The sequence below is a fragment of the Castanea sativa genome, chromosome 5 (genome assembly GCF_040712315.1).
Source record: "Castanea sativa cultivar Marrone di Chiusa Pesio chromosome 5, ASM4071231v1".
Classification (NCBI taxonomy): domain Eukaryota; kingdom Viridiplantae; phylum Streptophyta; class Magnoliopsida; order Fagales; family Fagaceae; genus Castanea; species Castanea sativa.
The window spans coordinates 62,983,441-62,999,384 of NC_134017.1; the positions used below are offsets into that span (position 1 = coordinate 62,983,441).

General features: G+C 33.7%; 1 protein-coding gene across 1 annotated transcript; it reads right to left on the minus strand.

Annotated features, from left to right (window-relative positions):
* Positions 1 to 4,314: 4,314 nt before the first annotated feature.
* LOC142636574 (ATP-dependent 6-phosphofructokinase 2) lies at positions 4,315 to 9,388 on the minus strand. Its single transcript, XM_075810835.1, has 2 exons — positions 8,640 to 9,388; positions 4,315 to 5,541 (listed from the first exon to the last, which is right to left on the minus strand). The coding sequence occupies exons 1-2, from the start codon at positions 9,252 to 9,254 to the stop codon at positions 4,720 to 4,722; spliced, it is 1,437 nt and encodes a 478-aa protein (XP_075666950.1). The 5' UTR covers positions 9,255 to 9,388; the 3' UTR covers positions 4,315 to 4,719.
* Between the last annotated feature and the right edge of the window lie 6,556 nt (positions 9,389 to 15,944).

Consider the following 15,944-nt stretch of genomic DNA (forward strand, 5'->3'; position numbering starts at 1 on the left):
CACTTATATTCATGACAATAATGAGTGAACTCTACCATAAATATAAGATAAGAAAACGTTATTTCTTCATACTATGTGAGTACCTAAAAATTACTTGCTAGTTAGAGCACTAATATTGAATATGATAAATGCTAAATTTTAGCATTTTATCATACCAAATACCAAAAAACATATTTCACATCAAGCTTCTTGGTGTAAAGATAGCTTTCTATGTTTTCAAGTGTTTTGTAGCATAAAAAAATATGAGTCAAAGGAAAACTATCTTTGGTCAACATAAAAAGTATGGCTTACTTTTAAATATTGTTTTCCATTAAATTTTTTTGGAAAACAACTATATTTCACAACAAGCTAAATAAGGAAAGTTAGGAGGTTGTTTTTCAATTCATTTAAAATTGTTACCAAATATTAAAAAATGAGATAGTTTTGTAGAAAATACTTCTTGGAAAATGATTCGTTTTCTAGAAAACGTTATTGCTGATGCTAAACATTAAAAAATTTAGAATATATGGAGCTACAGTACTTCTAGTAGAATCAAAGTAGCTCATGCTAATTTTTTTTATAAATAATTTCTCTTCCTTTTGCACTGTAGCTCAATGGGTCTTTCTTTTTTTCTTTTTTTAAATTTCTTATTTGTTTTAAATTGAGTTGTGTGTTAATATGATATTATTTTAATGTGTTTTATGTATTATTTTAGTGTTTTGTACGAAAGAACAAAGATATTGTTATAATGTGTTATAAAGACTTAAAATAGCATTTCCATTTTTGGTAACATCCGATACTCATGTAATAAAATTATGAACCAAAGAAAGATCATTCCCCCACAGCAATAATATAAGAATTTACTAGGGGCTTTAATAACAATGGAAGTGGTATCAGCATCATGCCTTTGTCTTTAGTGAGGAATAATTTTATCGGGTAGTGACCGACTTCCCATGTGAAATTTGGAGATAGATGGGTGCACCGCATTACATCACCGATGTGAGGGGCTCTGAAGTCCAAATCTCCGACGCAGCGCCAATGGCGGTTTGATATTGTTTTTTTTTTTTTTTTTTTTTGCCCATGTCTTTTTTTGCTGAATGAAAAAAGGAGGGAGCTCCTTGACCTCATACCAAGTGGTGATAATGAGTGTGTATCACACAAGTCTTATTAAAGTTATTGCTCGAACCGTTTTTTTCTAGGTTCTGGGATAAGAATTCGTACCATTAAGCCATATTTAGTTCTTCTTTTCTTTTTTTTCTTTTGGCCCATGTCGGCTGTACAAAACAGGGCACTCGATCGTTATCTAGAAAATGGTAGAAAGTTTGGTGTTTTTCAACATTGATTGTGCCATCTTATTCTTATAGATAAGTATTTATGACTACGTTGTTATGGTAGGTCATGAATGTCACCTCTATTGAATGGAAAGGTTACCTGACTGTTTAGGCGTTTTGTGGTAGCAAATGCAATAAGTACGATCACACCATTTTTCACTAACTATTATCTCTCAAAAAAAAAAAGAAAAAAAAAAAAAGAATGACACCCTTTGTTTTGTGATTAGTTTACAGGTCCGGTTAATGTAACAGTTTAGTAAAGTTTTATTACCATTTTTATTGAAAATATACAAAAAAAATGTCAAAAAAATCAGTTTTTTTTTTTTCTTTCTAAAAAGTTTTTAAAAACATTTCCTAAACTAATGCACATAGGACATTCATTAAATTTTTCCTAGTTTAGATTACAGTGTTATTAATGGCAATTGCATGTTTTAATGATATTACTTCAATGATTCAATCCTTATTTCTTATTTGATAATTACAACACTAAAAAGGAAGATTTGAACCATAATTCTTCTAATAAAGAAACCGTTCTTCTACTATCACAACTTTTGAGCCATATTTTTTTTCCACAACTCTAATGTGATCAACTGCGAATGATAAACAATCACTTTTATTAGTTTATATAGACTCATCATTTACGATCAACTACATCAAAGTTATAGCAAGAATTGTGACTCAAAAGTTGTGTTCACAAACTTTCTCATAAAAAAGTCCAAAATATGTTATTAAGCTACAAGCCTCTTGAATTTAACACATTAATAAACTGTGAAAAGCGAAGAAAAAAGTGTCCATTAAACATGTATTCAAATACACTCAAAGATCCTATCAAAAAAAAAAAAAAATACACTCAAAGAAAAAGAGTTGTCATTAATTTTATTCCTAAATGATTAGGTGTAACCAAAATATTTTGAAAATTTAAAGCATAGAAAGACGAGTAATTCTTAGGTACTTTCGGAACATAGAAAATGGTGTTCCATCCTCTCACATTCATAGTGGGGTCTGCTCATTAAATTCATGGTGGGTCTACCATGAATATGAGAGGAGGGAACACTACCTAAGAATTTTCCTAGAAAGACATATTAGCTAGTAGTTAAAATTTTCAATTAAATTCAAATACATAGTTGCATTAATTAATAATCAATAAAGTATTATCTTTTTTTAATAACAATTGAATTTAATTAGAGAACATTAATATATTGCACGTAAGTAATTATACCTACATTTTACCCAAAGAAAATAACCAAGTAATTAAAGCATTCCTTTCATGGTAAGCTTGGAACTATACCTATAAACCTCGTTCTACTCATCTCCTTTCTTTTCTTTTTTTTTCTTTGCAAAAAGAAGAAGAAAAAAAAAAGAGTAATTGATGACTTGTGTTTTTTGTACAACTCTTATAGGCCTTGCGTGCACAAAGTTCATTTTTTTTTTTCCTTAATATTTTGCTGTATTTAATCTTTATTCTTCTTTATAAATAAAATAAATATCATAGAAATGAGTTTTGTAGATGAGTTATAGCACAAATCTTATGTGGTGATAGTATTAAACTTTAATCGATGTCTTAACAGCACTTTCGGTTTTGGAGTATTATTTGTATCATCTATCGTTTATGCATACACATGTATCAGTAGTAAAGAAGCATGAAAACAAGTTGAAAAGAAACATGCGTTAATCCAGCCATATTGCAAAATCACCTAAATTTACAGTCCTAAAATTGATTTTACCAGTAGCCCAAAAAACCCAAAGGAGATCACTCATAAACAATCTTTTGACAACGGTCGACTTTGGAACATGCATGCTAGCTATACCATCATGTCGCATTGCAACACATCTTTTGATGCCTCTCAGACCTACAACTATACTGCCACTCTTATCAAACATAGTTGGGGCCAAGCCTGTCCTTTGTTCCATCATCCCCGTATTCAATACCATGGGTTGAAAGTTTTTGTTCCTATGTTTTCGTATGATTTTTTTGGGTAAAGCGAATTGTTCTTTATCTTTATCATTGTCTATGCTTGTTGCCTATTTTTTTCTTGTTTAGCTCCTAAATAATTCTCATAAGCAGGCAAAGCCGCAAAGGTAGCGAAAAGATAGCCACTTGTCCAAGGCTCAAATTCTAAGGCAAGCTCTTAAGAGCAAGCTATTACATCTTATTTGAACTGGAATGCACTAGATGCTACGTAAAAGGGGCGGTTTCTGTTTCGAGGTTGATAACTGCACTTGTAATCTATTCAAACTTGCTTTTTGAACTTTTGAAGATTTGTAAAAGTTGAAGCATCATTTTTTAAAGCCAGGAAAGAAAATGTAATATTCCCTAGCATTCACAAAGCCACAAAGCATTTGGTTATCTTTTTTTTCTTCATGAAAGTGCGTGACACAGTGGGAGATTATCGTCAATATGGGAGAGGAAAAAGAAAAAAGAAGAAGAAGATAGAAAGAAAATCATTAACAATTTCTCACATGGCAAAGGTAATATGTGATTCCTCAGAGAAAGAGACCTTGTCTTTTCCTACTTTATCTTACATGGAATGGAAGACAATTGGGCTATTCAAATGGAATTGGATCCTAGTATTTGCATAATTAGATTTAATATTGATGATTAAGATTAAAGTTTCTGCACAACTTTTGTGTATGACAAGTGCCAATACAAAGTATCATATCGAATTATGAAGCCATAGTAACCAATTAATGCGCAATTGCACATGTTCATCACTACCGTTGCTCTTTTGCACATTATTTGCGCCATAGCCTATGACCAAGTGGTTTCGCAAAGTTTGGTAAAGTAAAGCTAAGTATGGCCCCAGAATCCAACCGTAAGTGTCACCATTAAAAGAATAATATTCTCAGTTGTCTTTCTGAAAGAGATAAACAGATAGAGCTGACCTTGCTTTAATGGTAATGGTTCAAGCATTGTGCGGTAGAAAAATGTTCAGTGTCCTTGATATCTTTTACTACGTGCACACTAAAGAAAAAAGAATATAACGAAGAAAGAAGGCATCAACTGTGACAGCTAGAACAACACAGCTGTTTATATGATATGACAGTTCCAAACATTCACAAGTGATCCAACCATAATGTAGGCTAGATGAGCATCACAAAAAAAGACAGCATTGAATTATCTCAGTAAACAACAAGGTTTCGGGGACAACATTATATGAAAAAGGAGAATAAATATAATCAGTTCAACCCTTAAAGTTTCTTCATCCCATGCAATACATTTCAACGCTGCCACTATTTCTCTTACCTTTGAATCAACCCTTTGAAGCTACCAAGTAAAAACTGAACCAGGATATTTGCAAGCTGAATCTTGATAAGGTTCAAAAAGCCGAGAAAGCCACAATGTGAATCGGATTAAGAGGCCACAAAGATGAGACGTGCTGTCTACAAATTGTTGATTGGCTTTTTCTGTTTAGACCTTCATAAAATCGGGTTGATTGGTAACAGATCTCACCCAGGCCCATTTGTGATCATTTGTGTTAACTCCATTCTTAGATTGTGCCACCTCTTCCAATGGAATATATGCATAGATGCCATTAATAGGACCGGAGACAAATCCAGTGTATCCTGCCATAACCCCATGAATTGCAGAGTGTGCTAAAAGTGTACAATACAATTTATCTGTAGCATTTGCAGGAACGGCACGTATCATGTATGTTGGATCTATGTACTTCACTGTAAGCAACTCATTTTGGTGATTTCTTGCCCACCATTTCTTTAGCTCTGACTTCAACCACCCGCCAACATCTAAGAACACTGGGTTGCCAGATTCATCCCTCTCCTCTTTCTGTGCATCAGTCCTGGGTATTATATCCTGTCCTGCCCCCTCAGCAACTACTAGTACTGCATGCCCATTCTCCTTCAGTCGCTGCTCAAGAAATTCAAATAGCCCTCCTTTTCCTTCCAAGTAAAATTCCATTTCAGGAATCAAGCAGCAGTCCACATCACGACTGCTCAATGTTGCATGAAGGGCAATATGCCCTGTGCTTCGACCCATTAGCTTCACCAAGCCAATTCCATTAACTGCACTCTCAGCCTCCACAAGAGCTGCACTAATTGCTTGCTGTGCCATTTCTACTGCTGTCTGGAAACCAAATGATCTGTCAATGATTCCCACATCATTGTCAACAGTTTTTGGGATGCAAGTAATTGAAACATTCAGTTTCCTGCGACGAATTTCATCAAATATATTCACAGCCCCACGCATTGTGCCATCTCCACCTATGATGTACACCTGTTTACATGTTGGGGGATGAGCAAATAGAGGAACCTAATAAGAACAAGCATACACTTAAAAATATAAAATTTACCCCAATTGCTAGTTGAGATTCTACCTCAATTACAAGAAGGTCTATCTCTCAAAATTTGTCAAAGCTCATGTGATAACGTGTGATTATACCATTTAACAAAGAAGATATGAAACAAGATGTACTTGAATGGCTAATATGATTTGTGTAGTGAACCCCGTACAACTTGCGTAGCAAACCCCTCTTTAGAAATTACTGGTTCTTCTAGTGACAATTTCTAGTGAAAGACTTGCATGCTAGTTTTGGTCTTTAATTAAAGCATAAATCCCTTCCTACCCCCTACCCCCTCTTTCTTTTTGGGCTAATTACATTAAGCGTCCTTGATTTTTCTTTTTACGAATTACCTTCAATTCCCAGGGTGTTTAATAAATAACAATAACCATCTTCCATGTCTTCCATACGCTCCCAGCATCTCTTCATTGACATATCCCATGATGAAAGCATTTGCGTTATACATGACTAATTTTCCCTCATTATAACTTGTTAAAATTATTCTACAGATTTTGTAGTGCACCAGCTTGAGTGAACATAAAAGCTTTAATGTGAGGAAAAGGTTATCAAGAACTTAACACACCACCTGTAGATTTATTGATGTCAAGTGTTATTATGAAGAAATGACACGCAACCATTGGATTTGAAGCTTTCATTTGATTTTTTTTTACCCTAGGAATTCTGTTAAAAGTCTCAAATAGAATCCTGTGGCCAGAACTGCTACGGTGGTCAGTATTCTAGGAAGATGTCTGCAAAGTTTTAGTAAGTGAGGTGCTTCAATACTTGAGGGTATTTGATTCAACATGTGAGAAGATTAAATATAAATAATGAAAAAGCTTGAGGGAGAAGTTCAGTCTGTGACCAATTCCTCAATGCTCTCAATGCCACTTTGGGGATCCCAAATGAAGGTCTCTTGTTTTGTACAATTTAACCTCAAATTTCTTTTTTAAACTTAAAGTTCTGTTTCTCTTCATTAACATCTAGAAAATGTCTGCATTAATTGATTTTGTGGGCTAGCAGTCATTTTTTAGTATCAAATAAAACTTAAATTAGTTGGGAGTATATTTTATTGAGCATCAGTTAAACCCAATAATAAATAGCGCTCACCAGATGTTAATGTTCAGCACTTTCGGTGTACCTTATAATCAATAGTATGGATTTTATTAATGTGTTTTGTTTGGAATTAAGCAGTCCTCAATGGGACAGGCTTGTATTTTGAGTTCTCACACAATGGAAAGGTCATGCCCTCTATATGGTAGAATATGACACACACATGTATAATATATTAAGGTGTAGTGTGCAGACTAACTGAAGGTGAGACTTGAGATTGCAAAGGAAAAAGGAGTAACACACACACAAACACACGCACTCTCTCTCTCTCTCTCTCTCTCTCTCTCTCATGTGTGATATATAAAAGTGTTAACTGAATGTGAGAATGTAAAAGAAAAAAGGTGTAACACACACACACACACACACACACGCACTCTCTCTCTCTCTCTCTCTCTCTCTCTCTCTCTCTCATCTGTGATATATACAAGTGTTAACTGAATGTGAGAATGGAAAAGGAAAAAGGTGTAACACACACACACACACACACACTCCATTCTTAAAAACAAGCAACTTTCTTTTTTTCATGGAGGGCTCATCATTATTATCATGTGAATCACATGTACAGAATCATTTGCTAGCTGTTCTTTTAATATATTTAGCGATTCTAGAGAGTGGTATCAATTCACTTTCTAATTTTACATCAATAAGTAGGGAAACTTTAAAAACATGAATTTGGAAACATCAAAGGCACCAAAATTTAATTCAATTTAAGTAAACAAACAGACAAGGAAGAACTTAAAATGAAGAGCTTATTATAATTACAGAAACAGAGAAGAAACAAAGCAAACAATGTGAATAAAGCGCTAAAGGGCTTGATTCAACATAGATTAAAGAATTTGCTCTCTTCTATATAGCCAAAGAATTAAAATGATATTTCTAGCAAGGAAAAGGTATAAGATTCACTCTCTCCAAGAACAGATTGAAAAGTTCTCTAGCCTCACCTTTACTAATACAAACCTCTAGAGAGAATATCAACATAAAATTGGTATTTTCTAAAATAGACTCTGCAAACATGGGGTTCTGTCCCAGGAAAATTATTCCCTCAGAAATTAAACTTTCTTCTGGACTATCATGCCCATGAAAATAAGAATGGAACACAGTTCAACTAGTGAAAAAGGTGAGCACCAATTAGAAATCCAGCAAAGCCTCTGCATTCCAGATATTTTCATCTTGTATATCTTTGTTTCTTTTCGTGTCTTGTCATTTTAGTAACTTTTTGGAATATGCTATAGCTAAAAAGACTATGCTTTGAATGAAAATGGACCTAGCTGAGGACTTGATAAGAACACTATCAATCATGCAATTCATGGCTTTTACATAATTGTTGAAAAGGAGGGAGAAAGTGCCAAAGGATTTAATACTTCGGGTTCAAAAGGAAGGTAGAACTTAAGAAATTCATAATATTTCAAAAGATTACGAGGAATGCTGTCTCACAAGCCACAACCAACACTATCTTTTGTGCTTGATAAAGCAAACTGAAGATCGAAGATAACATAGTTTACGTGCACATCAATATAAAGGGCATCGATCATTATGATTATCTAGCCAAAGATAATTTTTTAAATAAAAAATGGCAACCCTGCTTTTAGCTTTTCATTTTTTTTTATTTTAAGTTTAACCTTTAGCCTTTAGGCTAGCCTTTTAATTTCTTGTTCTAGTAGTTATCTTTCCAAATGTTAGAGACATATACATAGACTACATAAACCAAAGTCTTAAGGACTTCATAGAATCTTAGTTAATTCTAAACAACAGTCTTCAACCCAGTTCAGGATCCAATCTAATCATCAGATTCAGATGAGTACAATGATTTTTTTTATAAAGAATTTTACCATCCACATCAAACCAAAACCATGCTTCCAAAATTGTAAAACACTCTTTGTATAGATTCCTCAATCAAATTCATACAGAGATCAGAAAACAAAACCTGATTAAAGTGATGATCCTGAATACCATCGACAATCTTTTGAAGATCAAAGCCACCCCTAGAGGTCTCAAGCATAGTGCCACCCTTATTGTGCCAACTGTGAACTAGCTTAGGATTGAGCTCCACAGGTTCAGAGGAGTAAAACCCTCTGTAACCAGCTTTAACACCGAATATCTGGCGCACACCATAGAGGTCCCAGAGAGCCACCACGAGCTCCCTGATGACAGTGTTGAGACCAGGACAGAGTCCACCACAGGTGACAATAGCAGCCCGAGTTTGAGACGGGTCGAAGAAGATACGATCACGTGGACCCGCACGCTGGTAAGCTATGGAGGAAGCAGGAGAAGGGAAGGACTCAGAGAGGTCGAAGACTATGTGGCGGAGAACGACATCGGAGTGGGAGATGTAGAAGCCTTGAGAAGGGTGGTAGAATGGGTTATGCTCTAATGGGTTGGGTTGGGTTTTGAGTCCTTGTTGTGGAATGTAGTCTTTGAGGTGTGGTAGTTTTTGTAGGGTTACTGGTGATATTGAAAAGGTGGTGTTGCTGCTGCTGCCATTGTTGTTTGATGAAGGAGTAGTGAGGTTTGTGGCTTCAGTGTGTGAAACTGCAGCCATTTCTAAAGATCTCTATATTTTCTGCAGAGAAATGAATGAGAGGATGGATTAAACACAACACAAAGGCAGAAAGTGGGGATTTTCAGTTCTGAAGCTCAACTCTAATGAGTGAACTCTAAGCTTTGAGTTTTGATTGTTCTTTTACAGCTTTTTTGGGTAGAATTAGATACGTGGTTGACTTTCTAGGCGACACGTTTGATTTGTTTAACCTTGGTTTGGTTTTTAACAAGAGTTAAACTAATGAGAGTGCTGAGTCATCAATTTAAAATAGGTGGCAGCTCTCAATTGCATGAGAGTCCTCCTCCAGGAGGTTCTAATAATATCTCGCACTGTTGTTAGTAGCTTTGTTTTACAGTTTTAGTACTGATACGTTGCATAATGGAGAGTGGTCGTTTGTTTTTTTGTTTTTTTCAATGAATTGGGCCTACTAGTAAGTCATGGAGTGTGTTTTGAAAGCAGGCAGGCTTAGGAGCTAGAAGGCCAATTATAAACCTATTTTTATATTGACATTAGATACAATATGGGCTTGGTTGTAAAGGATCAAAGGGCTGTACATCTACCTTTTTTTTCTTTTTTTGCTTTCTTTTGTTGTTTTGTTTTTCCCTTTTGCACGGCTTATTACTTTGATTTCATTAAAAGTCATTTCTAGTTTGTTGTTTCTATTTCTATATATATATGGTAAGTTTTAAAATAATTATATAATAATCCAGAAATTGTAATAGAAAAGAAAAATGGAGGTTTGTGATGACTTTAAAATATTTTATACAAAGTAATCTAGTATCCTAATACATGAAGATAATCAATTCGGTCATTGTAATTGGACTCTTCACATTTTCCGCAGGGCTCTATTATCTCTTTTGGGTTATAGAAGAAGGAATTGAGAAGAAAGTATAAATTTACTTCTTTTTTTGTTTTGCTTTTCCCTTTTCCACGGCTTCTTACTTTGATTTCATTAAAACTGAACTATAAGTTGGGGTTTATCATTTAGGGTGTTAGTGGAATTGATCAAGTTTTGTGTGTGAGATTTGTCAAGTGGCCTCCCAGAAAGACAAGCCTTGCAGTCCATGCCTTGGCTAAATGGTCTTTAAAGAATAATGTATTAGGTTCCTTTGATTTTGGATGTCACCCCCCCCCCCCCACCTTGGGTTTTGTTTCTGTTGTAAGGTGGAGGCTTGAGTTTCCTCTTTATAATTCCTTTGTTTTGGGAATAAAATCTTTTCTAGTTCATTAAAAAAGTTTTGGGTGTGACATAGGAAGTAATTGAGTCTTTCTAGCCCCTATATACTTTTTTTTTTTGGTCTGGCTCTTCTCCTGTTAGAAACCCTCATGTTGTCTCCCTTTTTTGTAATGATAAAGGATGTGTGGCAATTATATGATCTAATGGTTCAAAAAAACCACATTAATTGAGTGGGTGTCTTGAGTCCCACATCAAGCATATATTAACTTAATATGGGCTTTATAAATAAATACAATGAGCCTTAATTGTGATTAAACTAGTCTTTTTAGGATATAGCACAGATCTGGGTAACACTTCTTTCTTAAGTTATTACAAATGGTTTAAGAGCCAACAACCAACCTAGTAACCTCATGTAGTCTTAAAGACACTGCCCCACAATGTGGGCCTGATGAAACGTCAACAATTTAAGAGAGGAAGATTTTGATACCACATATTGATTGGATATTGAATTGAATTTGTTGAGTATGTTGTGTGAATATGTGGGTTCAATTAGAATATAACTCTTCTTTATTTATTTTTTCTTTTTTTAAGAATTAGGATATAACTTAAATATGGCTATCACTTTTTCTTAGGGTTTTACACAATTAATTTAATTGCTGCAAAATATAAAGCTAAACATAATCTTTCAATAATAATGTATTATACTTGACTTTGTTCGATATTCTACTTAAATACATAAACTTATTCATGGACTTCTTTATTATCTTAGTTGGGAAATTTAGACCCCGGTTAATAGAATTAACAAGTTTTAAACTCAAGTTATTAATTAGATTTATTATGAATAAACCTTGTTAAAACAAACAAACATCAATATCATGTCAACATCATGCACAACGAAAAAATAAATAAGACAATATATGATGACTTAGGAAAACCAATAAAACAAATTAATTTCACAATAAAAAAACTTGGGGGGAAGCCTTCTTGAAAACAATTCACTATAGTAAAGAAAAGTTTTAGATCTAGTACAAAACCTTTGTCTCTAAACTCTATAATTCCCGTAGATAAACTTACAGTGGAAATCTTCTACCGCTTCAGAATTTTTGAACTCTTTAATATATGAACGTCACCCTTTTGCGCAAATTCCAATACATATCTAACTTCAACAACTTGAATAAGATGTTATTGGTTGCAAAGTTCTTTACTTCATCAATGTTAAGGACTCTTTTTTCGCGCTACATGACACTACTTCATTGACAGCCCATGCCACATCAATATATTATTGACTTTTGGGGCAAATCTACTTAAAACCCAAAATAAACTCATATTTCATTCAACTACATGGATTAGGCTCAAATGGCCCATGAGATCCTTACTTCAAAAGGTGGATTCATGGTCCATATTTCCTCTTAATCAATTGGGATCATAACTCTATGACATCATCAACATCAACATGGATCGGACTTAAGCAATGAATCAAAACTCATACCCCATATTACCTCTCTTACACTCATGGCAAGCGGCTTCTTCAACAGAAGCTTATATTTACAACAAAACTCAAGTTATGTCACTTCATCTTTGGCTTATGATCCAAGTTCATGAGCCTTTTTGGAGAAACTTTGGAAGTCATGGTTTGGAGGGCCAAGAGGTATGTTCAGTAAAACTCCAGCAATTTAAAGTTGATAAAAGAAACATGTTCATTGACATGTCTTCTCCAACTCCCTAAACTCTGATGAGTCCATATGTAGTAGGTAACATATGATAAGTATCTCTTATCACATAGCACTTAAGATGATAAAAATCTTCATTGCTCTTTTCCTAAAACTTAATATTTATCATATAACAAACACTTAATATCTCCAGCCATCTAAATGCTAAACAAATAACTATTCATTTAATTTCCAGCTTTTTCTAGACAAATTTAGAAAGTTCATTATATTATTCTACATAAACTACATTACTACTTTCAGCTAAAATCCAATTCAAACACATGGCCTAATTTGATTGGTTATCTTTAATCCCCAAATATATAGAATATCCATAATATCTATAATATTCAGCTGCTGTCTACCACAACTAAACCAAAAATTCATCTGCCAGCTGCTAGAACAGAGTATTAAATACTCTTCTTACTCACCAAGATTAAGTCACAACACAATGAGACCTTGACTAAATCTCTAAAGTTTCTTTAACTATCAAACAATCATTCTATTACTTACTAAAAATGTGTTGTAATAGAACCTTAGACCAAAAATACAAACACCCAAAAAAAGAAACATTTTCAACAGAACACTAGCAGTGTGCTCAATACTTGACACCTGGCTGGAAGTGATACCACCAACCACTTAATGCTGAAATCCCAGCAACCAGCTTCTATACTCAAAATAATAAAATACCCTTAACAAGATCTTACCATTTTCAACCAAATCCATGAAATAAATGTTGAAATCCTAGCAGCCTGACATGTAACCCCATCTACTTCTGCCCTAAGCAACAGTTGTCTTGTGACATCTGTCTTATGACAGATTTCCTAACAGATAGAATAGTTTTTTCAGAACAATTATGATAGTTGACCCAGCAACCCTAACATTACAAATTTTCCTTATTTGGTTAAGAACTAAAACCAACTGAAGTAACTATCTTTTTCTTGCTAAAATACTTTCCTTTTATGCTACTCTTTTCCCAGCAGCTCTTACCCAAAATAGCAAGAATACCTTAAAGCTAAACGTACCATTTTTTGCCAAATCCTAGGATGGATTTTCTAAAAATTCATTGCTAATTGAGACAAATTTTGATTGAGATTATATGCTAAAATACCCCCTTAAACTCAGCTATAAACAAAACCTCTCATCAAAGAGGGGGGGGGGACACCAATGGAGAAGAACAATTCTCTCATAAAATTCTCTATTCTAGCTCACTCTAATTATCTTCTTAAGCTCCTAATGAAGTTCTAAGCTTCTGAGTTTTTTTAGTTTCTAAATTAGGAACTAAACTCTTCAGCCCTTAGCTCATAAATGCATTTCATAAGCCTTCATACATTCTCTAGCAGAAAATCTCAGTAGTAAATCCCAGCAACATTGCTAAACACACTACAGCACTATTACCCCTCTTATACTCATTCTCTCACTCTACATATTTAGAAAATACACTTATCTTACTGCTCCTATCTCTAAATACCTAAACACATCTTCATAATCTTCTCTTACAAAATCTTTCCTTTTAGAAAGAAATCTCTACAACTTCTCCAGCAATTATAATCTCATATTTTTACTATCTTTAATTTTTATACCTCTCATACTTTCATATATCATATATATTACAAATACTACATTCCACAAAACATCTATATCTTTTACCATCTCTACACTTCTCAAGAGATATCAAACACTCATACTAAAAGTCCTTCTCATGGAAGGCATGAACTTCTATTACTAAAACCCTTCTCTTAGAAGGTACCAAGATCTCATATCAAAGCCTTTCTCCTAGAAGGTACAAATCTATCTTATATAAACCCCTTCTCTTAGAATGCACAAATACTTCATACAAAATCCCTTTTTCATGGAAGGTAACACTATTCATAACTTCACAACAACTAAAAAAGTATTGTCAAAGGGAAAACTCATTTAAGTGCATGATAAGAGAGGCAAGCTTAACCAGCCTCTACACACAGCTGGACATACTCTTTCTCCCTCCAATTGCACCCATTTTTCCCCTTCAATCTTGAAGTTATCATAGCAAACTATCCCCGTAGTCATTATGCTGTAATGCTATCTACTCGCTGATGCTATACTGCTGGAGCTACAAACCATCAGAGATAACTGACTCTACTTCCATACCTTTAAATTTACATCATTGAGTATATCATTACTCACCTTTAAATACATATTACTTTATTTCAACTATTATTACAACTATTAATCAAAGCTATTATATCAAACATATATTACATATTTATTCAACCATTATTGTGATTCTTAGACTTTAACTTTATTGGTTTTGTAGGCTTAAAAGTGCGTCGGTAGCCGTTGGATTACGTGGCCCAATGTTGAGTTCCGGATGCAACTCTCCAAACAAACCCTAGCCCTAGCATGGTGACCCCTCCAACGGACCATACGTGGTCAAGCAACCGAAATAGTCCCTCGAAAAATCAACAATGAAGATCAAGAAGTACTTGGTTACAAAACCCTATGGTGCAAAAGATGCGGTAACTTCTTTTAGAGAGAATAAGGCACTAGGTCACTTTTTGCATGTGTTCTCTTCGTATTACAGCCTTTAAAATAAGCCTTATATATGTTTAAGGTTGTGAGGAAAGAAACCCTACACATATATGTCAGCATGAGTCGAAGATCATATCTGGAAATTTTGATTTCGTAGATCTCGATAGATACAGCTTTTGTTGAGCTGCTATCGAGACTCAGCATTAAACCTCAATAGATATGAATCTGTCGAGCTTTAATGAATAACACTTCTTCACTTATTTCTTGGACAGATTTGCATAGCTTCAATACTAAACCTGAACTCTTATTCCTTGGAGTATTAAACCCATTTTATATCTACCCAATTACAAGTAAAGTGCGTTTTGTCAAAGGATTAGCCAATACACAATAACATATGTCTCTAACAAGTCTCACATATGTCTTACCAATCTTAAACCAAAAGATTGCTAATGGAATCCTGAATGATTAGGATGTAAAGTTTCAATGGCTTGTCGTTTTAAGTAGATGTCAATACTTGTGGTGTTGTAAAATATTCTTTCATTGGTTTGAATAATTTCTGATGTTCGTGAGCCTTTAATTGAAGCAACAATACTTTTTTTTTTGGTACTACATTTAAAGTTAATGTTCATAAGAAATTGATTGGGCTTAATAACTTTTGTAATTCCTTTTAATTAGTTGGAGTCTTATTTCATAAAATAGCTTTAGCTTTGTCTTTTCAAATATAACTTCTATACCTCAATTATGGGGTAATAAGTCTAAGAAATTCCCTTCCCTTACTTTGAAGGCATATTGCAAGAAATTCATTTTTAATGGTGTTTTCTCACTTGTAAAATGTTTTTTTTCTTTCTAATTCTTGATGATGGTAATTGAAGTCCTAGGACTTAACTATGACACACATAAACATGTGTGCATTTTATAGTAACTTTTAATTCTTTTTCAATATTCAATACATGAGTACCTTTTTAATAAGTTTTAAGAAATAAAAAACATAAAAGTTTTAATTTAATTTATGATTCTTATTAGTATGAAAGTTTACATTGCACCTGTAAAACATAAACACACACATAAACATAAACATAAATGTATTTTTACAAATTTGTATATAAGTGTGCGCTCTATGAAATATATGCTTCAATATTAATTAAATATGATTTATGAAATATTTATTTAAAAATGGGTTCAAGATAGTTCAAATTCTTATTGTAGTAAAATTAATAAGATAAATGTTGGTAATTGTATTCTCCTTGATTTAAATATTATTTATCCTTGGTTTTCTTTTTTCTACAAAATTAGAAA

What these genes read in the sequence shown, in the direction of transcription:
- LOC142636574 (XM_075810835.1), bottom strand. Translation starts at nt 9,254, where the DNA reads ATGGCTGCAGTTTCACACACTGAAGCCACAAACCTCACTACTCCTTCA. An exon ending in AGGATCATCACTTTAATCAG is followed by an intron (nt 5,542 to 8,639) that starts GTTTTGTTTTCT and finishes ACATGTAAACAG; the next exon opens with GTGTACATCATAGGTGGAGA.